Source organism: Anopheles gambiae, chromosome 2 (assembly GCF_943734735.2).
Source record: "Anopheles gambiae chromosome 2, idAnoGambNW_F1_1, whole genome shotgun sequence".
Taxonomy (NCBI): Eukaryota; Metazoa; Arthropoda; class Insecta; order Diptera; family Culicidae; genus Anopheles; species Anopheles gambiae.
The window spans coordinates 12,875,735-12,901,524 of NC_064601.1; the positions used below are offsets into that span (position 1 = coordinate 12,875,735).

Below are 25,790 nucleotides of genomic sequence, written 5' to 3' on the forward strand. Positions count from 1 at the left end.
CGATCGAACCAATGCGCTTATTCGTGTGTGAGCCCAAGAGCTAGCTAGACATCGTCTCGTACCTCCGCGAAGTGCATTGGTCGGCAAGACGGTAAACAAACAAAGCGTGACACTTATCCGGTCACTCGGGGGTGAAAATACCGACAGTGTGGTGTAACGTGCAGCTCCGCTTCAGAACCGGGTGAGTGAACAACAAGTGAGCAACAAGTGAGCTGGTAGCCGCATATCCGCAACGATCGTCCCGAAACGGAGCGTAGCCCGATGGTGCAAAGGCAAACCCATAAAAACCCAAGCAAATGCGTTGGATGGATGCGGTTTTTTTTTTGTTCCTTTTCGAAAGCGAAAACACCAAGAACGCGGCTAAGGGAAAAGCTTACGGTTGTCGTGTGCAAACGAGAAAACTAGTTTCCATGCTGGTGCTGGTTGCACGAGTGACGCGCGAAGGCGCCGGTCCATTTGGCAAGGCCAGGCGCAGTCGATGATCTTTTGACGCGGTTGTTGCTGCGTTGTCCTTCGGATGAAATGTGTGCCAAGGAAATTTGAATGTTGTTGACTTGTTTGCCGAACCGTAATATGATTGAGCGTGTTGGAACACCCCAAAAGCACACTCTCAACACCGTTAGGCAGGAGGCGTGGTGTTTAGGCATTTTTTCGGTTAAAAAAAAGACAGATCTGTGACGACCTTCGGTTCCGTTGTTCGATTCGATCGGATCAAATTGACATAAGCGACGAGCCTACTGTTCGTAGAGCTGAGAGTGATGACTACGAAGAGTCAAACGCCTAAAAGGAGTCAAAACTCGCGACACATGATCGGTGAGGCTTTTTTGTGACCGCGAATTCTGTGACCACCGCGCGAATACAGTGCATCGTAGTACCCCCTGTATCGCAACGCATCTTGATATCTACAGCCGACCGCCGGCACATATGCGGTTGCGTGCGATGCAGAGTTCGGTTGCAGCAAATGTTATGCACCACGAAGCAGCCCTGGTGGTGAGCGGCTTTTGATGCAATGATTATAATCATCGATCGTCGTTGCGCTTGTTTGTGGAGTGGAACGGTCGGCATGCAATCGTTTTGTTCGACATGGAAAATCGGTGGCTCTGCTGACATCGGATGGGCGGTCCATTATCACAATCGATGGTAAAACATGATCAATTATCCACAGGCGGGAGGTGTTGTAACCTTGCATGGTGTTTTGGTGAATGGATGTCTTTCAACGAGTTGCAATGGAATGGATTGTTTTTTCGGGAATAGTTCCCAAAAGCAGCAATATTTGTAATATATCGTTTGAAGATGTTGTAATTGGCATTTAAATTAAAATATTAAATTAAAGGTAAATTAACAATCAAATCATCGTTGCGAGTAAACAAGAGGCTTTAAATATTGATATCAAAGATGCCTGTAATAAGGGTTTCATTTAATGACTAATCTGCAAAGTGTATAATCGATCGTTGTCTAATGATGATCGCGAATTACAGTCGCAGTATAAAAAAGATCTTCCTGGGGATGAAACAGCAGGTGCTAATTGGATAATTAGACAGCACCCGGCACCCAAAAGCCGGCTATTATTTCACCTAAAACGACACATTATCGTATCGGCGCGAGTTACTCCCACACCGCACCACAACCAGTCATTAAGCAAACCAAACAAACGGTCACGCCGTGGTAACCGTTTTATGACCTTTAATCAGCAGCAGCAGCAACAGCAGCCGGTCTGTGCTATGCTCGTACATACCGTTCCACGCCCGCGAGCATCGTACCGTACCGGCCAAACCAGTTCGCGCAGCTGACCGCGCAAGCTGATGATGCGCACGTGCGCTTTGCTGTGATATCACACACCGGAGTGGGGAGAAAGTAATTGCTTTTCAATTTAAACTGTTGTGTGTGTGTGTGTGTGTGTGTGTGCTGGTGTGTGTATGCTGAATTTGTTTCTTTCATTTGCTTTTACTTTCAATTTCGGGTCAGTGGGTGAGCTGTGATGCAATTTTTGGGCAAATATACATTCTTTTACATGTGCGTATATGTAGGGCGTTATGCTGAAATGAAAAACAAGAAGGCTGTAAACCACCAATTGCACATGTGTACTTAGTTGCAAAGCGGTTTTTGTGTGTGTGTGTGTGTGTAAGATATGTTTTAACAGCTTAACATTAGCGCTCACTAAAGCAACACTTACTACTAGAACCTAATGCGCCTTTTCACTCAACATGGACCAGTGGGATATTTTAATAGCGAATGGTTTGACATTGCAACCACTTAGCTACCACCAGCAAAGTGTGTGCGAATGCAGGTTGGTGTCTTACGATCCTAAACAACACCTCCAAGCCACCCATTACCCGCCCGCGAAGGTAAACGACTCTTGCTTTGGAAAAGCACTTGCTCTTGAACGATTGCCGCTCACTCACGCTGACGGAGACATACACATACAAAACCGCATCGGTATTGCCTCACCGCATTACAGCTGGCTGTTGCATAAGTGCGGCCGCTGCATAAAACCTTCTTCTCGCTTGTATCTGCCCACAGTGTAGTGGGGCGGGCGAGTTCGCATTGAAGGTCTGCACAGTGTTGCAGCTTCCGTGCCGAAGCACTTGACCGGTCGATTATGCATCTCGCAAGAGGTTAATTCTAAGCGCGACATAGCGCTTATGTAAAGGAAGCTTATCTGTTGCTGCCTATCGAATAACAATTGCTGGTGGTGCAGGTGCTGCTACTGCTGCTGCTAAGTCGTCTCATGCTTCTGCATAACCTTTCTTTGAAGGTTAAAGCATGGCTTTGCTTATTACGCACACCCCACCCGGGGTACAGTTGCCCGCGGGGAGGGAACACATTAGAGAAAGAAGTGCCAATTCAAGTTGGCGTATTAAACAGGTTCACATGTTCACACTGGCAATGTTGCCTTATGTTGCGTTAGGCAAGCTAATGCTGTTTGTTTGAGCAGTTTTTGTTGCGCGAATTGCTTCAGTGGATTGTTTTGCTCCCCCGGGCCAAGGTCTTAATTTCCATTTGGACATTTTTAATGCGATGACAAGCGGTTTTAAAAGAGAAACCCTGCTTCTCATTATAGTTCATTAACCATCTAATGAGTTAAAAACAGCATCAAAATGCGAACAAAAACCTAATTCCAAACAGCTTCTAATCAAATCGTTCTGCGTCATTGCAGCACCAAACATGAGATGCTCTAGGTGGCCCCTGTTACCCCTGCTGCTGGTGCTGACCGTTCAGCAGTGTGCCGGCCAGCGGGAAGTGTTTCGGCTGTTCGCGAACTGTCGCTACGGCAAGCCCAACTTTGATCCGTGCATCAAGAAAGCGTTCAACGCGCTACGGCCATGGTTTAAGACAGGTAGGAGACGGCGAAGCAACGTTTTACAACGATCTTCTTCGCCCTGTTTTGATTTGTAACACGCGGCTGTGACTCTCTCTCCCTCCTCAAGGTTTGCCCGAGTTTAACGTGGCCCCGTTCGATCCTCACCGGGCCGAATTCATCGAGCAGCGGCGGGGCGATCTCGGCGGGCTCGGCGGCTACCGGTTGCTGCTGTCCAACGTGTCCGAGTACGGCTGGATGCAGTCGGAGGTGACCAAGTACCGGACCGAGCCGAAGCACGACCGCATCGTGTACTCGCAGTTCTTCCCGGAGAAATCGCTCGACGGCGGCTACGACTTCCAGTCGAAGATTCTCGGCCTGCCGCGCCATACGCGGGGCGTGTGGAATCTGACGCTGTACAACTACAGCCAGACGACGACGGTGACGCGCATCGGTGGGCCAGGGGGGCTGCTGAAGGTGCGGGTCGAGATCGACAAGATCGGCGACATGAAGCTGCACATCTCCGACCTGTTTCATGGGGCGAAAATTATCGGTAAGCGCGGGCTCTGGAGCCTTCCCGTTTTGTGATCGTTATCTATCGGTTTTCTCCACTCTTCAAATTCCGTAGAATCAATTGCCGACTTCTTCATCAACACGATGTGGCAACCGAGCTTCCCGTTCATCAAGCCCCTGATCAACGATCTCGTCAGCGTCGCCTTTACGGACATCTTCAACGAATCGTTCCGGTACTTCCCACTGGATCAGGTGATACGAAGCTAAAACAGGGGAATGCAACCATCACACGCCGCCATTTCGTCCTGCATGGCGAATCTCCGAATGTGATAAGCTTTACTTTGTAAAAATAAAACAACTTTTCTATTTGTACGTTTGGTAATAATAAAACAAAAAAAAACAAAACGCTCCTTGGGTTAAGAGAGCTACAACTGTCAAACAAAAAGTAGTGAAAATCCCAACAAGCTTTTTCTTATGGTGAGGTATCTTCAACACATACACGTATAGTTTAACTTTATTGTCAAGTATGTACATCAACATCAAGACGATCACTAAGCGGTCGCAAGTCACGACTGTGCTTTTGCTTCGGACTACTGGGAAAGGGGCGGTTCTGAACGATCATTCTCGTTTGACTGTCTCTGTCTGCTTTATTAGTTGTACTGCGTGGGGAACATTCGCCGGGAGGGGTGTGGGTGGGACATCTGAGATATATCTGCTTATTGTCAATTGAACCTGATTAAGTAACTTCCTCGTGACAAGATACACACACACACACACACAAACAGACACGGACATAAATACACACCTTCACATCGACATTGGCTACACTTGGGCCCTAAACTTCTGCACTGTACAACGAATGTAAATACCCAATTCCGTGTCGTTGAAGTCGTACATTGTTGGTTGGTTTTGCTTCCTAGAAAGTGTAAATCTACTAACAGGTAGGAGTCAACATCACGCCACTTTTGGTAGCAATAAACTAGCGACTAGCGAGTAAAACAAATCACTCAGAGTGTGAGTACTGTGTGCCATTGTTTGTTGACATTTGCTTGTATAACTAATCTTCTTAAGTACTGCATGTGAGCTGTGACGGGTTCCTTTGCGAAAATAAGGACATTCAGATAATAAATTAACTCCTCCTTTTTTCTTTCATTTGCTATCAGTGCGCCTTGTGGACACAATATCACTAGAACAACGATCCGCTTAAGCTACTGATTCCCTCCCGTGTACACATAATATTAGCCCGCCGGGTTTAAGTTGCGCGAGTTTAAACACTTTAAGTATGCACAACATGCAAGGTACGTGCAGCTAGACCGTGCCCGTACAAACCTTTCGGACATTTGTCTAGAAAAAACGTAAAAAAACAGTTAAAGACAAATAGAAACATCTTACTTGACCGGTTTTGGGTTCGGTTAAAGCTTTCGTCGCAGTATTGCACCGAACACCTATGATGCAACTCTAGGGATGTGTACGTGCGCTACTACAGCAAACCCACTACAACGGGTCCACTACCGGGGCAGGGGACATTCCTAGAGAATGTGACAAGCGTTCGAGTGCACTTTGTGTCGTCCGTTCTGACCGTGGGTGGCGTACGCTGTGGCCGCTGCCGCCGGGCAGCACTTGTGCTCTTTCGGGTGTTGAAAGCTCATGCTCTGCGGTACCTTGCCGGCAACCGGCTCGCAACCGTGACAGTGCCGCGGGGCCAGATGGGCATGCAGCTCGCAGACGGGTGCACCAGGACCAGGGCCGGCACCCGCCGCCCCCGGCAAACCACTGCCGGACGGGCCCGGTTGCCCTGCGCCCAAATGGGACGAAGGGACGGCCTGCGGTCGGCTGCAGTGGTCGGGCACAAGCCCGCAAGCACACCCGGGTGAACATGAAACGGGAAAGTAAAGGTTAAGTGTATAGAGTGCGTTACAGGCGGTGGTGGTGGTGGAAGCGGTGTCGCTAGTGCTCGCGTCCACTACGGACCTACTGCTACCGAGGGTGCAACTGTTCGACTGGCAGATGTTGCCGTCCGACCGTGAACCGGGCGGATTGACGAAGCACATGCCGGGCAGGTCCGCGTCGTAGATTTCCTGCACCATCTGGTCGAGCTTTTCCAGTGCCTTCGTTTGCTGCTGCTTCACCGCGTCCAGCTTGGCTTTGCGGGCCTTCGCTTTGTGCTCGCACGGGGCGGCCGGTCCGTGCTCGACGGTTTGCGCTTTCGCCAGGATGCCCTTGCTGGAATGAGAGGGGAGGTTTCCGTGTGGAGTAGGATGGAAGCGGTCGAATGAAGGGACAACACTCACGGCTTTTTCGGTACTTCCTGCAGCAACGATTTGCTTGCTCCGGACAGCAGCTCGTGATCCTTATCCATGAACTGGAAAAGTGTAAACGATCTCGTTAATTCTTCCCCATTATACACACTACCAAAAAAACTGGTCCCACCTGCGCCTGGTAGCAGGACTTTGATTTCGTGCGAAACTGTGCCGGCGGGCTGAACGGACAGGGCGACGGCGTGGAGGCCGAGTACAGCGTGTTGCTGATCGAGTTGCGGTGCTGCAGATCCTCCAGGAACTCCTCCGTATCGTTCACTAGCGAGCCGAACACGTCCGACACGCTGTGCATGAACGCGTGCCCGGTCGAGTTGGATCGATTCTCGCGACCGCGCGGCCCGAACGCGTGTAGCTTGACCGGCGAGTTGGCGATGCTGCGCCGCGCCACATCCTCGAACGTGACCGGCGAGTAGACGCGCCGATCCTCGAGCCCGGCCGAGCTGAGTCCGCCGAGCGACTGTTTGTGGGCCGGCTGCGAGAACATGCAGGACGGAATGCTGACCCGCCGATCCTTGCCCGGGTCGTACTCGATCGCGGGCGTTTTAATTTCCTCGTCCAGCAGCTGCAGCGGGGGCCGGTTCTCGCGATAGTCCAGCCAGTACGTCTTCATCGTGCCCTTGCCCTTGACGTCGATCTCGCCCCGCTCGCTGACGCGATAGTTCGCCGACAGCAGATGCTTGGTCGACTCCGATATGTGTATTCGCATCGCCTGGCTGGTGGACTCCATGCGGGAGGCCGTGTTGACGGAGTCGCCGAACAGGCAGTACCGGGGCATCTTCAGCCCGACGATACCGGCCACCACGGCGCCCGAGTGGACACCGACCCGTATACGAAGATGAGTTCCTGTGGAGCAGCAGGATAGGTAGAAGAATGTCGGATATGAACGTGTGGAGATGTTAACGCATACACAGTACTTACCTGTGGAAGGATCCTTCAAATCCGTTATTGCCTCGATCATATCCAAGGCCATATCACAGACTTTTTCGGCGTGGTTCTGCTCCTTGGCGGGAGCGCCCGACACGACCATGTACGCGTCGCCGATCGTTTCAACCTGCAATCAAAGCAGTGGATCAGCACTGTCCACATACAAACCATCCGCAAAACCTACCTTGTAGACGTTGTTCCGCTCGGTCAGCGTGTCGAAGATCGAGTACATCGCGTTCAGCATCGAGACCACCTCCATCGGCGTGATGCGGGAACAGATCTCGGTGAACGTGACCACATCGGAGAACAGGATCGAGACGCTGTTGAACATCTCGCAGGTGTCGATCGGGTTCTCGCCCCGCCGCAACCGGTCCGCCACCTGCTTCGGGATCATCTGGTAGAGCAGCTCATCCGTGCGGCGCATCTCCTCGTCCAGCTTGCGCATCGATTCTTCCAGCTTTTTCGACTTTTGCTGCTCCTGGTCGAGGGCCAGCTTGAGCTCGACTGATTGCTGCGTACCGGCAAGCATGAGATCACTGCAGAGAGAGAGAGCGATTGGATTAGAACTCGGAAGTTCAACACGGAACCAAGGATGAGTAGGTCCTACCGGCTAAAGTCGTGCATTGACAGATCGTTGATGTACAGCCCGGTGCTGATGAGCGAGGTCAGCTTGGGCATGACGGGCGTACCGAGGAACATGATCATGTACCAGTTCTCCATGTAGATCATCTGGCCCTTGAGCCGCAGGCGCCGCTCCACCTCCTCCTCCTCTTCCTCCTCCGACAGGACGAGCTCGGTTTTGCGCTGGTTTTCGGGGCGCTTCTTCACCGACTGTACCGTAACCAGCTCGAAGATGTTGTTGGTGCGGTTGAGTATCTGATGAGGAAACAATTACGCTACATTAAAGTCCGAAGCATTGGCCGAATGAGTGGGTCTGTTGTTACCGTTTGGAACTTAAATGCTATCAGCGGCCGACGCAGCTCGAACCAATCGGTGATCTTCTTCGACAGCAAATCGGGCAGGATTACCATGAGCGAGTTGCCTATACTGCGGACCACCATATCTGACCTGCACCGTGAATGGATGTAGTGCGTGCCGGGAAAGAGAAAGAAAGAAAGAGAGAGAGACACACACAACAAAATAACGCATTAAACACGCTTTATTGCGCCACGATGTCTGTGAAAGGGCCTGCCGCATTGCCCGAACCACCCGACTCACCCGAACACGATGCAGAAGGGGAATATCTCGAACAGTACCGAGGCGCTAATGGGCAGGTGCTTCTCTTCGCGCGTCATCGCCAGGGTGGCCAGCGAGAAGGCCCGGTTGTCGAACGTCAGCTGAAACGTGTAGTGATTCGTTTCGCCCAGCAGGTCCGATTTGACCAGCTCGATTTGCATATCTTTATGGTAGAAGTGGCGCGCCACCTGTGTATGCCAAAGACGCGAAGACGTTTGGGGGAAGGTGAATTGAAGTTCGGTGTGCAGAAACATTGCGTACGTACCTCCCTAATTTGGCCCATTGTGTAGTAAACGAAGCCCTTGCGCTTGGTCCGATAGTGGAGCGTCAGGCCGTGGCGCGTCTCATTCTCGCAGATGAAGCTGGGCGCACGCATCAACGGGTAGGAGAACTTCAGATACTCGTGCAAATTATCCAGCCCATTCAGAAAGTCGCGCATGTGGCGGCCCAGCACGGACAGCACCCGATCGTACCCGTACTGGCTGACAAAGTTGACGAAGTACACGCCCATCTGGTCCATGAAGTCACGCTCCGATATACCGAGAATCTGAGAACCAGAGGAGCAAACCAACAAACCATACGGAGGAAATTAAAGTCCATTTTCGCGAGGCCCACCGCGTTACGTTTCCGCTACGTTACTTCTTGCGCTTTCGTCGCCAGCACGTTGAGCAGATTCTCGTCGTAGTCATCGTGGACGCTGAACGAGGGCGACGAGATGCCCGTCTGCCGGCGGATGTCATCCCACTTGTCCTCCCCGTAGACGGCCTTCACGTATTCGGACAGGTTCTCGAGCAGCAGCCCGTACATAGTCGCACCGTGGCACCGGTAGCGTCCGGACGCATCCGACGCGACCGCCGACGGTCGTCACGTACTAGTGGACGCTCCCTCGCCTCGCCGGTGGTGCGTTTGCCCTCTGCGCACGGGTTGCTCCTACCCACTGGCTGCCAAACGGAAGAGAGAGAGAGAGAGAGAGAGAGAGAGAGAGAGAAAAGGAAAAACGATTTGAAAAATGCATAAACCTGTCAGTGAGTGTGCGCTGACGTCAATTGATTTATTTGTATTTTTATCCCCGCTCGTTTAGCCAAATTGGGGGATCAGCCCGTGCAGCCAGTGCAGGTTCTCCTCCTCCCAAGCCAACGCCCGTCCATTATTGTTCTAACCGTTCCGTGCCATTCCATCGCAAAACCTCGCTTACTTTGTGGCCAATGCCGTGCCCGGAGGATAGAGCGATAGAGTTTTCCCGGCTTGGAGGATTGGAACTCGTGCCGAGATATATTTACTTTGGTTTCACACTTCAAAATACCACCACACAGCTTTCGCACAAAGTTTGTGCCATCCACCGCTTATTGGATTGGATGGGTTGCAATATTATCTCTAGCAAATCCACTACGGCTAATTGAAAATACGCCATGAAGCGGTGTGGGAAGGTGGCGCTAGTGCGCTTCCGCTTTGTGTCATTATACCGATTGAGTCGTAGTCCAATCATTAAAAGTCCCAAGAATGCTGGGCTGATGGTGGAAAATTAAATAAAGCTTCTAGGCAAGGGCAGCAGTGCACTGCACCGAGGTTCGAGAGGATCAGGAAACTTTATTTAGTTCCCCATAAAATCGAGGAAGTAATGCAGATGCAAAGTAATTCAATATGAGGACCCAACCCGGTTTTTGAATAGCTTTTAATTTATATAACTTGATTAACTTATTTAAAGCACCTCTTGAGTTCCACGATGAAGAGTTCGCTTTAGCTATAAAACAAATGGTAACAAAAATGTATGCGATCTTCCTTAACTAAATTCAAACACGCTACAGGTGTTGAGCTTCCTGCCACAGCCCAGCCTTGCTCGATTGTTCCGTTACTGAAGCAAGTTCAAATAAATCATAATGTTTGAATAAATTAATAAATTAGATAAGCATGAATGAAGTTACCACGCAAAGTTTAAACAAATCCAAACCCACTTTCTACACCAACAAATTACAATCACAAACTTCTGCTGCCACACCGCTGCTGCTGTTTCAATTTCCACACCACAGTGCGCCTCTTATCATCTACACGCCTCTACGCGCCTCTACACTGCCGGTAAGCCGATCGTTCCGTTACGGCAAAAGTTTAATAAAGTGCTCGCCCGGGTCCTTCGAAAGCGCAGTACGGGTGGCTCGAGAAAAAATTTCCCAAACTGAATGAATAATAAACGAACCCAACGAACCCAGCGTGCCGGATAACGGATCCGGCTCGGGACGAGCGACAAACCCCGAAAGCATGGAGCACCGTGGATGTCTGTACGGTGCTGTGGCAAAACTGGCAAACACAGAATGTCGCACAGATCATTTACGGATGCTTTTGTGTTGTGTGTGTGCTTGTATCTGTGTTTGTGCGCGCTTATTCACAGCATTCTTCAAACGTGTTTATTGTTTCGCTTTTCTCGCTGCTGGAATCTTTATGCGCGAAGCCTTCCGCCAGACTCCGCAAAGCTTCAGCGCGCTCCGGTTTTCTCTTCACGGTTGCGTCCAAATGTCCACCATTTCAAATGATTGTCCCAGGTCGCTGGCATCGGCTTTGCACTCCGCGCGATTCTTTGCTGTTGATGTCCATTTGTCGTGAGTTGATTGCTCCGCATCCGCGGGAGAAGCAGGACCAGCGGCTCGTGCAAATCCCTTCAATTTCTATTAATCCTCACGGCACCGGGGGGAAAACCCGCTTTGCAAACAGTTGTGAAATCGTTCCGGACATATTTTCCTCTAATTCATTTATCGCCAATGCCACCCGCGCACACCAAACCGCACTGGCAATGGGAAGCGCTGGCAAACAATGGGAAGCGCGCGATAATGGGCGGACAGCGCCGGATCTCGTACCGGACCCGGATCGAGGGAAAGTCACAAAAGACCGCGCCGTGGCGATTAGTGCGCGATTATGGAATGTTTTTGGCGAGCGAAATGGATTTCCGGTGACGGTGATTACGATTGTCTACATTTAGGCGCTTTTCGGTTTTCGGGTCCGCTTCGGTTCGGACGAGAGGCGTCACAATAAATGTGTTGCAAATTCTGGGGGAAAAAAACATCGCAACCAGAATAAAAACGGCACACTTTAAGCGGGAGAAAGTTTAAATTGTTCCACGAAAGGATGAAGGATTTTGAAACATTTGAAATAAATTGCTCGGTGTGCACGCTCGCAAAGTGTAACACCCTGTGCCGGAAGCTCGTCACACCGGCCGAACGGAATCGTGGTGCTGCTGTCTTCTCATTAAAATTGTCACTTCCTCCGCAACGAAGCAAACAACACGAGGAGCAAAAGTTCTTTGCGCAAGTGAAGCGCAGCAAACGGGCAGCAAAAACAAGGGAGAAAAAAGATTAATGGACGATTTCTCGATGAATGATTGTCCCACGGGGCGAGCATCCCGGTGGAGCATCGTGGACGCCGGTCTTTGACTCGTGCACGCCTCGTGACTGTTGGGTGACAATTGAACGTACAGCTTCATTTGCTGGGACTTATAGTCAGTTTTTTTGTCTGTCTGTGTTAGTTTCTTTTGTTCTTTCTTGCCACCATCTTAAATGACAGTTTATTTTTCACGTTGTTGTAGCAAAGTTTTATTAAAAAACTTTTTTCTTTCTCTCCTTTTAACTACTGTTGGAAAGGTAAATGTTCTTGCTTTTCCGGTGGATTCAATTTTCACCTTAAATCGTTACAGCCTCTGACCCTCTTACACAAGTTGCAAGTTGTCCAAATTCAGCAGCAAACTTTCGCACAAAAACCGATCCCAAATAATTAAAACATCTATTTAATAAACGAAGAATGGCAACGGTGAAGGCTGAAACTTTCCCCCCTACACGCTTGAATAAGGTGGCGCAATTTTGTCATTTTTCCGTCCAGAGTGTCTTGCCTTTTGAATAGGTCAAACTTTGCTGCCCCAAACTAGGTCAGGAAAGACACATAATAGATATTCCACCGCAACACACATCCTCCTTTTCAGCTGCTGCCAGGGAAGATAAAACTTTGCACGCAAGATAAACAGACAGCCCTCGCACACAAAGGCGCACGGACAGTTTAGCTTCCTTTGCGTTTGGGATTGACCAATCTGCACTCCAAAGCATCATCGGCTTTTCCTGACCACTTGGCTCCTCTCTGATCCACAGCGAAAAACAAACACATGATGACACTTGTGCCACTCGAACCCGAAAGCTCCCTATCACCACCCTTTGCACGCACCATAAAGCATCATAGCAAAAGCTAATTTTGATTACCCGGAATCGGGAAGAAAAGATTCCCGTCTCCGGGCAGAAAGAAAATGTTTGTGGAAGTGAGGCAAAACTTTCAATTTCCCAAGTGCACACCCTACCCCACGGCTGTATCTCGGGCACTGGGAGGGGGAATGTTGATTCAGGACGACATCCTATCATTCCGATCACAAATACCCGCAAACGCGTTACCATCGTTATCGTTCCCACACAATCCGGTGGCAGGGGGTTTTCCTTCATTGCCTTTGTGATTTTTCTTGCGCGCAAATAAAGGCCTCTAGCTGCCTCTTCGTTCACGGCTCGCCCCCATTCTTCACCGTTGGAGCTCCTATTTGCATTCACTTTTTTGTCGCTTTTTCCCTCTCCCTCTCTCTTTCTCTCGTCCTTCCCTTTGATGACCGTGGGGTGAGATGGCGTTAATTAATTCCGATTGCTGCACTTGAAAACGGAAGACGCGATGCTGCCGCAAGCAATTCGGGCTGGTGTGCGGCAAACCGGTCGGCAGGAAATAATTAGCAATTGCGTAATTTAAAGCACCAAAATGGTGCAAGCACGTGGCCGAAGTGGGCCCCCTGCCACTAATGAACTGGAAAGGCATACACCGAAATAAATGATGATAACATTATCGTCGCGCAAAGTTTCCCAGCCTCCCCCACGTGTGCCTCCCGTTTGGCTGTTGGGGAGGGACGAACTGTGCCACGCTTTGTTACACGCCAGGGTAGATCGTAAAACCAAGCTGACTTTCAGCCCCCGAAGCCCGAACGGGAACCCAGTGTTTGGCAAACGTCCAGATTGGCCTCCATTCTGGTGAGCGGTAATGTTAGCCTGCCCTACCGAGAAGCGAAATAATTTGATTTGGATTAAGATTTATGGTGCTGTCGGGGTGAATAGCTTCACCAATTTCCCGCTGACCAGCTGACTGTAGCGCTGATGCTGCTGCTGCTGGTGGTGGTGTTGGTGGAATGTAATTTTGCAGCGCAATAAGAAACCGAGCCATCGAGAGCACATGCCGTCGGGTCACAAAACTGTGCAGCCTGCAGTACCTACCCTTCAGCAAGGCATGTTGTGTTTTATGTGTGTGTGTTGTATTGGCATTCGATCGAATTACCTTGCTGGATGGTAGGATGCTGGACACGGCCAAGATGAATGGCGGTGTAACGAATTGGTTCCTTCCAAGTAAATTCTTCAGCTGCGTCCGGCTGCAGTGGAGAATTACTTACAGCTAATCATTTTGAACGTACGTTTAAGATGAAAACCGCTCGGGGGCATTTTTCTTCTTACTCAATACAATAAAAAATACACCAGCACGGATGAATGAATGATAAATGAAAGTAAGGTATGGGCAGCGCCGGCGTACGCTGGAACCGTTGTGGAGAAGCAGAAATTGGAAGAAATTTAATTTTCGCAACGAAGAAAAGATTGCCTGTCGATCATAGTAAACGGGGCCATTTGTTGGACCTTAGTAAGCTGATGGGGAGAGTTTGGGAAGGGAGTTACTTTCAATAGATCGAAGAATGATAAGCTTCCCACGTGGCCAAGGTTGGAGCAAAGCTCGGAAAGCTTCAAGTAATTCAGTAATAGATTATTGTTGCAATCAGGTCATTGATTCTTATATTTTCCTCTCTATCACATTTCAAAACTATGTATACCAACATCCAAATACTTTCGATGAGTCTTTTGATGTAATTCTTCTTACAGTTTTACTTTCTCTTTAATAAATTTGTTTGCTGTTAGTGACCCACTGCACTTGAGATTCGTTTTCGTTCCTTTTGCGCTAGATTGTACGTAAAGCTTGCGGTAAAAGTTTACGTTAAGAGTAAGTATCACGTTGGCCATGCTCATTACATGGTCATGCTGCACAACTTCCCGGCGCACGCTGGTTTAGTGCCGCGTACTGTAATTAATTGCAGACATAGGAAGCAGACAGCCAACTTCCAGTAGCAAGTGCCACTAACGGATGCACATCGAAACATGCACGAAACTAGCAGCAAAAAGAGAGAGAGAGACAGTGAGAGCGTGAGAACCATAGAGCGTTTGGCTCATAAAGACAGCCCAAATTTGGCGCCAAACGATCCGCACGTCCTCCCCAACCGGACTGATGCACGACACGCAGAAGGGTGCCCGAAGAAGAAAGATCATCGGCACCAAGGACGGCCAGGGGCAACCGCACCCCTGGCTGAGGTCTACGCCATGACGGTGTGCAGTTGGTATGAAACGTATTTCTGTGCCGCCCATTTAACCATTAAATCTAGTGGCAATCGGCCAGCCAGTGGCCACCACTTGCTTGCCTGCTAGCCAGCCAGCCTGCCCATTACGCATCACCGTGAACACCGTGGCCGGACGTATAGGTAATAAAATTGGTTTTATAACGCTTTATGATCACACATTATCGCCATTTAAGCGCACGCCTCGACCCGAAGGAATTTATTTTCATACGTGTGACAATCGGCGTTTTTTTTCTGCTGTTGTAGCTGTTGTGTTGTGTTCGTTTGGTTTTTTGGGTTTGGCCGTGTTCTGCCTTCACTTGTTAGCTTGAGTGAGGTTTACGTTTTTTTTTTTTTGTTGTGCCACGTACCACGCGTACGGCTGGTGGACGTCAGCAAAACTTTTCGTCACTGTTTCGCAATCGTAGCTACGTGACCTGGGGCTGTCGCCCTCGGGGGGTTTTGTTGCGGGTGTGTGGTTGCTAAAATAAATAAATACTAATACGAAATAATAAACGCAGTGCCAACCGTGCAGTCGATGGAATCCGATGCAAATTTGGTTGCTGCGTTTGTCTTGATGGCATTTTGGGTTGCGCACGCGCTTGTCTTGCATTGCGCCGGTTGATGTCCTTTTAAGATGATGGCGTTTTGGTGGACAAATCTGCAGTACAGCCTCGCGCGCTTATTTATAGATGGAGCGCTTACTAATGGCTCCCTTTTTGGGTTTGATTTATATTTAAGTGATGCTGTGGTATGTATCCGCTTTATGTTGCATCAGTTGCATCAGCTCGCAGCCTTTTGTGGGTTTTCGAAATTGACCTCCGATCCGATTTATTCCATCCTGTAAACTACTTGGGCCTTCTTCCTGTGAGTGGAAATAAATAAAATTTCCTCCACCAGCCCCACCAGTCAGCAGCCACTTCCCTCAACGAAACGCGTCCATTGTGCCTCTATTGGGTCCATAAAAATCTTCACTTTGTATGGAAATGCAAAACCTCTATTAAAATTCAAATGAGCTTGCCGGTCACCCTCGGCTCGACTGTTTGGCGAAGGTTGTCCGTCCGAACTTGATGTCGCAGAAAAGTGTGTGTGTGTGTACGGCCGTGTAGGTGTGGAATTGGAATGAAATAAATTCGAACTGCAGATGCGACACAGATCGGTGAAAGATCCGCAGGTTTGCAGATCCGTTTTGTGTGGCCCTTTACTGCGCTATTCAGCTGCAGGTGTGCATAACGTTCTGTAAAGTTGCGCATAAAACAGAGCATCCGAATGGTGTAGTCCGCTTCCTATTAAGCTCAGGGCCAGGATCGTAAATTATGGAACGGTTAATTGTCTTTAGATGAACGTCTTTTCCACAACGACCTGTATCGCGTTTCAGTAGAAATCGAACGCATCAATTCAATTGATTCCGCTTGTGCAATTAAGAAATTGCTTTCCAGTATTCCTTTTTCCGCTGCTTGTGGGCCCTGTTGGCGGTACCAAGACGCTTCGAAATATAGGAAGTATTCAAAATTGAGTTGTGGTTAAATTCATACCGCTTTCCCTTTAATTCCATTCCACGGAATCCAACGGGCCAATGGCCAATAAACCGAAACTGAATAAAAAAGATGGACACATTTTAATTGTCGTCTTCCAAGAAGGGACAATCATTTAAGAATGATTCGTTTATATCCACCACCGCCACCGGCAACGTACAAGACAAACGTACCACAGTTGAGCCTTTCCATTCCTTCCCGCGATAGTCGTAAATTACCGCCCGGTGGTGTTCGTGTCAGTGTCACTTTTGCTATGAGTGACGAACTTGTCGCATGTTTCACGCACACGCGGCCTGTCAGTTTTGAGGCTTCCCTCCCCCCTCCTCGTAGTCCACTCGGTGCACTGGGGTGCAGTGTGCTGCCGCCACTGTCAAACGAAATGGCCGCTCAAGGATACTCAGACCGGCAGCTCACCGACGCGGTGTGTCATCCGAGCAAATAGTCAATGGACAATAAGCGAAGAATAATGCCCTTTTGCCCAGCGAGCGCCGGTCTTTTTGCCGTTCCTTTTGTTTCATAGCTAGAGCGTATCTTATGAGGATACGAAATGAGGGATGCTTGTCGACGGTTTGGTAGATACCCGACACAGACGCAACGGTGGTACTTGTACGGGTGCCCGCCGGCGATGGCGCACTCTTCGTGGCGGGAGCGGGACGCGCGCAACGGGAAAGATGATAAAGACAATCATGACAATGACAACGTCAATATCGTTGATCACTTCGACCAAAGCGGGTGGGTCGCATGGAGTAGAAGGAGCGCTAGGACAAAAAGGACAGGGGCTAGGACAAAAGGGACAAAAAAGCGGCTATTGGAAAGAGATCGCCGGAAATCAGTAATCGCTTTAACAAAAAAAAAAGCAGGCGATTCGTGGCCCATTCGTGTTTGGGGTGTTGGGACACAGTGACACCAAAAAAAAGGTACACTGTGAGCAAGTCAACCGGATGGATGAATATCTTTTATGGGATTGTTTGTAGTTGAGGGACTGGTTTCTTTTTTTTGTTACTGTGAAACGAACGGTCAAGGCGGCGGTAGAGCTTGCGTTTGGATAATTTCCCTGGGAATAATAAAAATTAATGTTTTCTTTGGCTTTTTTGGTTTCATCCCTTAATCCACGCAAGAGAGCAGACTAGTGAAGTGGGGATCTAGCCAATACCTTTTTTCCTTATCACTTTGTCACGTCCCTTTTTCCTAGGAAAATAGTAAGCTATTTACTTTTGATCGATTTTCCTCACTACTCTCTATCGTGAATCATCATCAGCATTGTCAGGACGAATGCTACCAGTCGTGTGGCCTTTTGGAAGCGATTGCGTCCTTGAGATGTCTTGAAAAGGTGTGTGCTCGTTTCTTTGCTGATACTATCATCCGGGCTTAAACTTTACCTCGAAAAAACACTTTGATCCTGTAAGGTAACTTTCTTACACCACCCCGTGCATCATGACAAGTTGTTTAGCGTTGCTGAAGATTTACACCAACTGCAAACACACGAGAAACAATCCACAAAAGCTCCCTCTTTCTCTCGGCCGGACCCGAAACAAACGATAGAAAAACTACAAATCGTTACCAAGCGATCGATTATGAAATAACACTGATACAGGAGAGGTTAGCTGCGGTTGTGTGCGTCGTTTGTTTCTTTCTCATAGTTCCCATTGCCATCTCCGTATCCCATTGTCTCACCAGCACGAAACAACCGTCTCTAAACGACCATAAAGCAGCTTTTGAACAACAGTTTGTCAACCGTCCTGTCGGAATGCTTGTTCACCAACTTGTTCGCCGACGCAAAGTTTATCCTCGCATCGAGTTTGGCTCCCTGGCGGGGCGGTGGAAAACCCAACGAGAGCATATCGCAACAGAGAGCAAAGGGCGCCGCAACGTGTTTTTTATTGCACCGGCACAGAGAGGCGAGAGGGCCTTAATGTGGATTTCCGACGTGGTTTCGCTGGATTGGCTGGTACGATTTTCGGTCAACTTTAGCGTGTATTGCTTTTTTGTTTTCTTTTGCTTCTTGGGCTGTTAACCTTTGGGTTTGCTGCTTTTTCGGTTGGCTTTTGCTTCCCTTGCAGTGGCGGTGTTTATGCTTCACGACACAACAGGGCCGGCCGTAATCGGATGCTGTAGCAGATAAGCGAAGGATAGTAACCTTAAGAAGGAACGGATAGACCTGCTCGAATGCTGTTTGCTTCAATTAAACCTTCTTGATGTTTGTTTGGGTCTCGCTGCACAAAGGTAATCTCGGGCCTCGAAGGGACGTTGGATCAGCAAGGCGGGTTGAGTGTGAGTGAAATAAGCTTCTTAAATGCTTGCGAAATCATGTGAACATAATTTAAAAGAAAAGCAAAACCGAAAAGCAATCAGCTAGTGTTCATGTAATTAAACATATTTAAGCGGTAGGTTAATAGCTCGGCAAGAAATCATTTCTAGTCTCTAACCCAAATCTTGAACCCTTTCAATGCTAGACTAAACAAATTAGGTGACAAAAAAAGGTTGTATCTCTATCAAAATTAGATTTTTGAGATACACTCTTTTGATGTTTTACTGCGACCACAGACGACGACGAATCAGAGATTGACCAGATTGGAAGCTTCCAAGTAAGAGTAAGAGTCCACTTAGACTGCCCTCTCAAGGACGCACTCATAGCACACCTTGAAGGTTGAAGGGTGCTTCTGCAACGAGTTCTGAATCCTTCTGAGCATCTGAACATGTGTACGCTTGCATGATATGCTCCATATGGGGTAAAACATACGGTCAAAAGGAGTCGAATGGTACGAGCCATCTCCATGCGCGTTCGCGGGCCAATGGAGACGCCTGGTGTTTGTGGTGATTCGATTTGTTTCGCCTCGGTTTCGGGTGCTCGGTCACAGGCAGAAGTTGCCCCAGGTTGCTCCATACGGTTGCCGGCATGGTGGTTGCATAAAACATGAGCACACCTAATGCAACCGACGGACGGTGAACGTGAAGGTAAACCTGAAAACCCGCCCTCGTTTGAAGTTGGAATCGTACAAGCACAAGCGTAAACAGGTGATTATAATTACTACAAAAGGTTTCGTGCGTTGGTCAAGCTCGGTGATGTGGTGTGTACGTTTGCCAGAAACGATTGTGCCAGAACAGCTCTGGAGTGTACATTAAACCCGGGCGAGGGTAATTAATGCGAAACACCATCTGCAAGCGTGCTAATAAACCAACTGGCGGAGGGAAAGCTTTCGGATCACAATCAGTCACATCTTGAGCAACTTGAAGGTATTTGTGTGTGTGTGTGTGCTGGTGTAATGATAGCAACGTTCGATCTGGCAGCACCTGCCACGTGCACACCTCTACGCACGGGAGAGACTGCATCGGGTGGCTCCTCTTGCCAAGTCACGTCTCGCTGGAACGGAAGTGGAACGTCCTTCCGGTAGTTAATTGAAATCGTGTTCTGACAATCCAGCAAAAGGTAGATTGGTAGAGATGATAAAGCAAACATCCGGAGTACAAAGAGGATCGTGTAATGGAGACTTTTTTTTCTCGGAAAAATGGCGTCGAAAGGTGTTAATGATTTTATTGTAAACATTGTAAAAAGATTATTTTAATTGAAGAAATGTATTTATGATAAATTGTAATTTATAGTAGTACACAACAGCCTCGTGGAACAAAAGACACAAAGAAATGATGCGTATAAAAATAAATGATAGTAAGCATCATGTTTACCCCCCCATTAATGTGCGTCAAATGAAAAGAACATGCTACAGATAAGCCTAATCTACCAATCATCCATTCAAAAGCCCATTTTCATTGTGAAATGAAAATTAAAATAACCGATTACCGGTCCCACGCGCACATCGATTCATCATTCCCGTCAACACCGCCCGTGGTGTGAAATTAATCGCACATGAGTAAAACACACACACACACACACATGTAGGCAAAACCATCCATTGTAAGCCGAGAGAAGCTTATTTGCTTCACATAAACCGCGAGCATGATTCCCTTGTCCTCTCTCTCTCGTCGTCTGTCACCATTCCAATCACAACAGCACCGTAGCACCGTGTAGCATGTTTCAGAAAGTTTTTGTTGTCCTGGCTTTAACCACTACCCCATACCCCTATCACACATACCCACACAAACACACATACCGTGTGATCATAGCTCCACGAGATCGGACCACAAGGCATCCTTTCGCATGACTTAATACAGATCCTATCGGGGAGAATGCGCTCCGCCGCGTCCCGAGGCTGGTGGTGGGCACATTATTTCGAAACATTGATTGATTTTGTTTCCCTAACCCACCCGGCCCGGTGGTGGTCTGGCGTTGGATGACATTTGGTGAACAAAAACTTCACCATCCATAGCTTTTGTGCTTTCAGTGGTGAAGGATTAAATTATGTTTTTTTTTTGTTTTGTGTAAAAATGTTGAACATGTTTAGCTTGCGGCATGAGTTATGGAACGCATTAGAAATCACCGGCCGTAAAGAGGGCCGTCGCTGCTTCGAGCCTCCGGCAAGCATATTATCAATAAAAGTGATACATTACGACCTTAACATAAACCGATTAACGAGCGATAAATTTAAAACTTTTGCTTTGCTGTTCGCCGCAGGGCTGCAAATTCAAAAATCAACGATAGAAGGACGTTTAAAGCTTTGCGTGGCGTGATTTTACTTCACCATTTCGGGCGAGCTGGAACGCAATTTATGCTTACCGTGCAGAGGGCCAGTTTGTTTACAAATGGGATCAACGGAAGGCCCCGTGGAGGCTGTAAACAGAGTTCGAAATGGACTCTTGCCGAGTGGCTGTGTGGCAGTGCGGCGAGCGAGATTAACTCCAAGTTTTACGTCTTCTCGTGCTCTCAAAAAGCTCGCAAGAGCTTAAAGTCGAGTTTTGCCATTACGTTTTCAGAACCGGATGGAATTTAAGAGTGCACTTCAATTTAGCTTTCAGTTTTGATTAATTTCATAAAACCGGCTTACCAACGCGCACCATTGGAATGGTATTCCGTTCGGGCAACACGTTACCTAAGCCGCTTACACGCATGTTTGCTTGGCGGGAGCTTTTCAATTCGATCAACTCTATATTCCCTGTGTCATGCCCTGCCGGAATAGTGTTTTGATTGCAAATACACATAAACTTTGCACTTTTAATTTACCAAATGGCACACTAACTCGCATGACCACTGTTTGCTGGTTGTGGTTTGTTGTTTGAAACACCAAAAGCACACAACCAATTCGTTTTCAGTTTGTGCGTCTTTTCACAGTAAACAAATCAATTCTATTCAAGTGTTTTCAATGCTTTTTGCCTTCAATTTTCTCCGGAAAATGATGATTGTGTGTTCACGTTTTTTTCTTTTCCTGCTGCCCGGATATTGTAAACCCAGAAAAAGATCTCAATCTCAACTGCAAAACAAAAATCCTAAGAAGAAAGGTTTTTTCCCACTGCACCGTACAGTTTATATTTTAGCTGGAAAACACCGCCCATAGATTATGAATGAAATAACATTATTAAGGATTCCTGGGAAAGGTGTACCATTTTGTGTTGCTCTGCTTCCTTTATTTCTCAGCCCTTCAACGCGATCGGGCACAACGCGACTGAAGGCGAATTTCTTCTGCGCTACAACCAAGCCTCCGGAAGCGGAATCAGTAACACAATCGAACAAGCCGCTCGCTATCACCATCAAAAACTTTCCCGAAACACAAGATCGAAAAAAAGCCACAACCGTACCGTATTTGTTTGAAATTCAACGGAACGGTTTCGGGGGGAGGGGAAGCCGATGTGTATCCGGCACGGCAGACAAGCACCATGGACCATGGGCCCACAAACATATGATTGTTTTATTTGTTGTCGTTTTTTTTTCGGGAAGGACAGTACCCCAAAACCGAAGCCCATTTCCAGCCTCACCTTTTCCAGCGCAAAGCTAACAAAACCGCCCACCAGCGGTTAACAACAGTTTGACGGTTAGTAGACGGCAAGGAAAATAAATAAACCGAATGGGTCGCATAAGTTTCGTCCCTTTGCAAGCCAAACCACGGGGGGCCACGCACTGTTACGGGGAGGATGGATAAGTAGAAGCATCTTGTGCCAAACCTGAACAATCATTAGCATCCAACCAATGAAGCGTTGGTTTTGGGTACCATTTATTGTGCACGGAACTTATCGTTGTTGGGTTTATTTGGGCTTTTCCAGCAAAATGTATTAAATTTACTCATACTTGCCAGTGTAAGCAGCTGCCCACACTGCACAGTGATTTGTGAGTGAATTAGGGCCCGAGGTCTACGGTTGAAACGTTTTCGAGTTAAACGTTTTCAACGGCAAACCATTCAATTTGGCGAGTGAAACGCCACGTGCCGGTGCAGATTTGAGCGTACGCACTTTGCCTTCACTTGCTTTACCTACGCCAAATCACGTACGAGCCAGGGCTTATCATGGCGCCTAACTTTTGATTTCCTTCCCGAAGTAGCGCCACCCCCCCCCCCCCCCCCCCCCCCCACCCGGGCAAGGAGGATACGGATCCGGCTGGCCTATTTAGAAGCGTGCGTGAATGGCATACTAATTCATCGGGGTGGGCGGAAAGCTTGTCGAAGAAACATAAATAATATTTTTCTACCTTCCTGCACCCACACACACACACACACAAACGCAGGGGAACAACTGGCCGTTTCAAAGTTACCTGAGTCAGCATCAGCACTGCTTTGGTGCGCGATATTTTCCGTTCCGCCTTCCGGGGCTTTTGGCAAATGAAACAGACGACGAACAACCGAAATTGCGTTATGCTCTGTGCCAAGGGCCCCCGAAGCCGCTACCGTAGTGCGGCTAGGCCTTATCTTATCCATTAGCACGACGATAACATCGCGGAAGTGGAATTTTATTTAATTAATTGAATTAATCAACTCCAATACGGCCGTTGTGCCGTCGCCGATGGAGCGTGCCGCTGACTCAGCGTGTGATTATTATCCAATAAAAACACTCTTCGGTGCCGGGTTTGTTGCTTCAGCGAGATCTTTGCTAACTTTGCGGGAGAAATAAAGAAAAAAGGGGCAACAACACTTCTAAATGTGATTTTAACGGAAGGGTTTTACGATACGCATCGGCTCATTATTTCTATTCCATGTTTAACATTTCGAAGTTACCCACAATCCACAATGTTAAACAACACTGCAACCGGGCCGGCGAGGCTTAGCAGAAGAGGAAACAAAACTGGTTTGTCTATTATTTTTAAATTAAGGCTTGAACAACAAACTTACAATCACGCCCCATCCGGGAGGAGTAAGGTTGTGCCCAACATAGATATACACTTTCCACGGGGCCACGGGGATTAATGGCAGCCACGGGGATAAGGCAGGCTCTTAACAAGACAGACCTGCAACAGGAAACAGGAGCGACCCAAACGACTCATCTTGCCATCCGAAAAAAAAACATCTCATGCCGCGCGTCTATTTTCCGGCGTCGGTTTCCCCCGTCTCACACTGGGGAAAGGTTGAGATTTTTCGTTCGGGGTTTTGGGGATTCATCACGGTCGTATTCGTGGTTCTTCATGTGGCAAAAAATAAATGCAAGCGTGGAATAAGAAGGCAAGAATCATTCATTTCCTTGCCCTGTTTTTTTGGCCCAAATATCCCTCGATGGACGTGGCGTGGTGATGGAAATATCAACCGTGTATTAAATTGTGTTGCCCGGGCCAACAAAAAATGGTTGCCGATTAGGTTTGCAGCCTTGTGCGGGAAAAGAGAGAAAGAAGAAAAAACACACACATTCGTACTATGGGGCTACGTTAAAGGGTAGTAAATGGTCCTCCTTTTACCCCGTCGAGTGTGGCAGCCATAATCTGACAGAAGGGAGATGGGCGTGTGCGTCTTTTTTAGCGCATATTTTGCGCGCGTGATGCCACCATTCTAGCGCAGTGGATTCGCCAATGGATGAAATGCTGCAGTCGGGTTGATAAAGAGGAGTTTATTATGGTTTTTTGTGGTCGCTTTTTTATCGGATGGCGTTAGGGTGTTGGAGTTCAGAGCTGTTTTGAATGGTGGCGCAAAGCAGGAGATTCGTTTACCGATGTAGACATGTGTAACGTGTGAATGAATCTGATCTGTTTATGTGTAGATACGGCAGCGCTGTGCTTTAAAGTGTTATAAATATTGCAAAGAGTATAGTATAAATAGAGTGTGTTACAACTAAAGCAAAGAAGAGAGCTCTCTGGCATGATACGTTAGGGGTTTTTTAAGGTATAAATGTAATTGGCTGTAAAAACAAACGAAAAAGAGACAAAAGCAATGCTTTTTACAAAGCAATACAACAGCTATGCTAAGCTCTTTCATTTACAGTTTAATCAGCAACTAAACACGCCCCGTATTACAGACCATCTCCGTTGAAGAAGTCATCAACGCCAAAGAAAGAACATAAAAACAACAAACAACACGCCTTTCTCTAATTGGATTCTGCATGGTGCTGCCATTGTAATTACAAATCACCATCACAAATGCGAACATCGATTGAACCGTTTCATCCCTTCTTCTCCATTACAATGCCTCATCCTCCTTCAGCCAGTCTCGAGCGAAAGTGCGTCATAACCGTTGCACAGCCTCCGAACAGCGACAGAAGTCTTACATGTCTCACAATTAACCCCTACCCGCACACCCGAAGGAGTGTGAGTGTCAAACATGCCGATCGATTTTCAATAAAAAGCACACTTCCCTTCTGTATCCCCGTCAGTGGCAATTTCCCCCACTCGCCCTCCCTTGCCGGATGCTTTTGGGATAATAAATTTCAACCCCAAAGAGTGATGCGTTACCCGTGCGTTCCCGGTGCGATACGTGCCAACGACACCGCACGGGGTGGTCATTTAAACCACAGAAACTCATAAATTGTGGCCTATTAAAGTGTGCTAGCGTTCTGTTGTGTGTGTGTGTGTGTGTGTGTGTGTGTGTGTGTGTGTGTGCAATATGGAAAGGAATACAGCGCGAAAGTTTTTCCCACTGCCAGTGGAAAAAGTTCGCTCCTTCCGTACCGATTCATTGCGATTCACCAGTTGCCAATCATCATCACCATCATCATCATAACCATCAACGTCATCGTGCAGTCAATCACGGGTTGCGTGAACCAGTAAACCAGAAGCTCATAAATAATTCTAACAAATTATTTATCTCGTTCCAATTTGCAAAACGCGATGAAAATGTAACGTTTACGCCGGTGCATCTCCGTTTTACGATCGCTTTAAATCGCCGCAGTTCCAGTCGTCGGAGGTCGTTTTGGGATGGCTGATTGTACTAGGGCAATTTAATAAACAATGTTTGATGTCGGATCGGTTTTATCTCTGCGGGGAAGTGAAAGCTTTATTATAAATCTTAACGTCATTTGCTCGGTTGTTTTTCGCTTGCCTTCTACAGCATCATATATCTCCTTCATGTGGTGGCCCACACGACCTAGACGGCGCTCGTGGCCGTGACAAACTGGCTGCCTTTATCACTGTCACTGTATCGAATAACAAACTGGTTCATTTTTTAACACCACCACCACCAGCCCAAAAAACACAACACAACATCGCACAAACTGGCCAAAGCCCGGGCCGCTTAAATGCG

General features: G+C 48.0%; 2 protein-coding genes across 10 annotated transcripts in view; one reads left to right on the forward strand and one right to left on the reverse strand.

The window, feature by feature from the left end:
* On the forward strand, positions 1-4,821 carry LOC1281136 (uncharacterized). The gene is made up of 4 exons (XM_321075.4): positions 1-181; positions 3,158-3,337; positions 3,429-3,851; positions 3,927-4,821. The coding sequence occupies exons 2-4, from the start codon at positions 3,166-3,168 to the stop codon at positions 4,076-4,078; spliced, it is 747 nt and encodes a 248-aa protein (XP_321075.3). The 5' UTR covers positions 1-181; positions 3,158-3,165; the 3' UTR covers positions 4,079-4,821.
* The window catches only part of LOC1281135 (soluble guanylate cyclase 88E), a 26,140-nt gene continuing 4,782 nt past the window's right edge, over positions 4,433-25,790 (reverse strand). For 7 of the 9 annotated variants that reach the window (XM_061644992.1, XM_061644991.1, XM_061644987.1 and 4 more), the window contains 10 exons: positions 8,929-9,230; positions 8,555-8,836; positions 8,272-8,477; positions 7,998-8,121; positions 7,661-7,929; positions 7,238-7,589; positions 7,048-7,180; positions 6,242-6,972; positions 6,103-6,173; positions 4,433-6,034 (listed from right to left, as the gene is read on the reverse strand). In XM_061644992.1, the coding sequence (XP_061500976.1) occupies positions 5,341-6,034; positions 6,103-6,173; positions 6,242-6,972; positions 7,048-7,180; positions 7,238-7,589; positions 7,661-7,929; positions 7,998-8,121; positions 8,272-8,477; positions 8,555-8,836; positions 8,929-9,096 (3,030 nt within the window). In that variant the 5' untranslated portion in view covers positions 9,097-9,230 and the 3' untranslated portion in view covers positions 4,433-5,340. Of the gene's footprint in view, positions 6,035-6,102; positions 6,174-6,241; positions 6,973-7,047; positions 7,181-7,237; positions 7,590-7,660; positions 7,930-7,997; positions 8,122-8,271; positions 8,478-8,554; positions 8,837-8,928; positions 9,231-13,623; positions 13,787-25,790 lie in introns of those variants that run through there. The other 2 variants (XM_061644994.1, XM_061644993.1) reach the window with 2 other exon arrangements.

What these genes read in the sequence shown, in the direction of transcription:
- LOC1281136 (XM_321075.4), top strand. Translation starts at nt 3,166, where the DNA reads ATGAGATGCTCTAGGTGGCCCCTGTTACCCCTGCTGCTGGTGCTGACC. An exon ending in ACGGCCATGGTTTAAGACAG is followed by an intron (nt 3,338 to 3,428) that starts GTAGGAGACGGC and finishes TCCCTCCTCAAG; the next exon opens with GTTTGCCCGAGTTTAACGTG. An exon ending in TCATGGGGCGAAAATTATCG is followed by an intron (nt 3,852 to 3,926) that starts GTAAGCGCGGGC and finishes CAAATTCCGTAG; the next exon opens with AATCAATTGCCGACTTCTTC.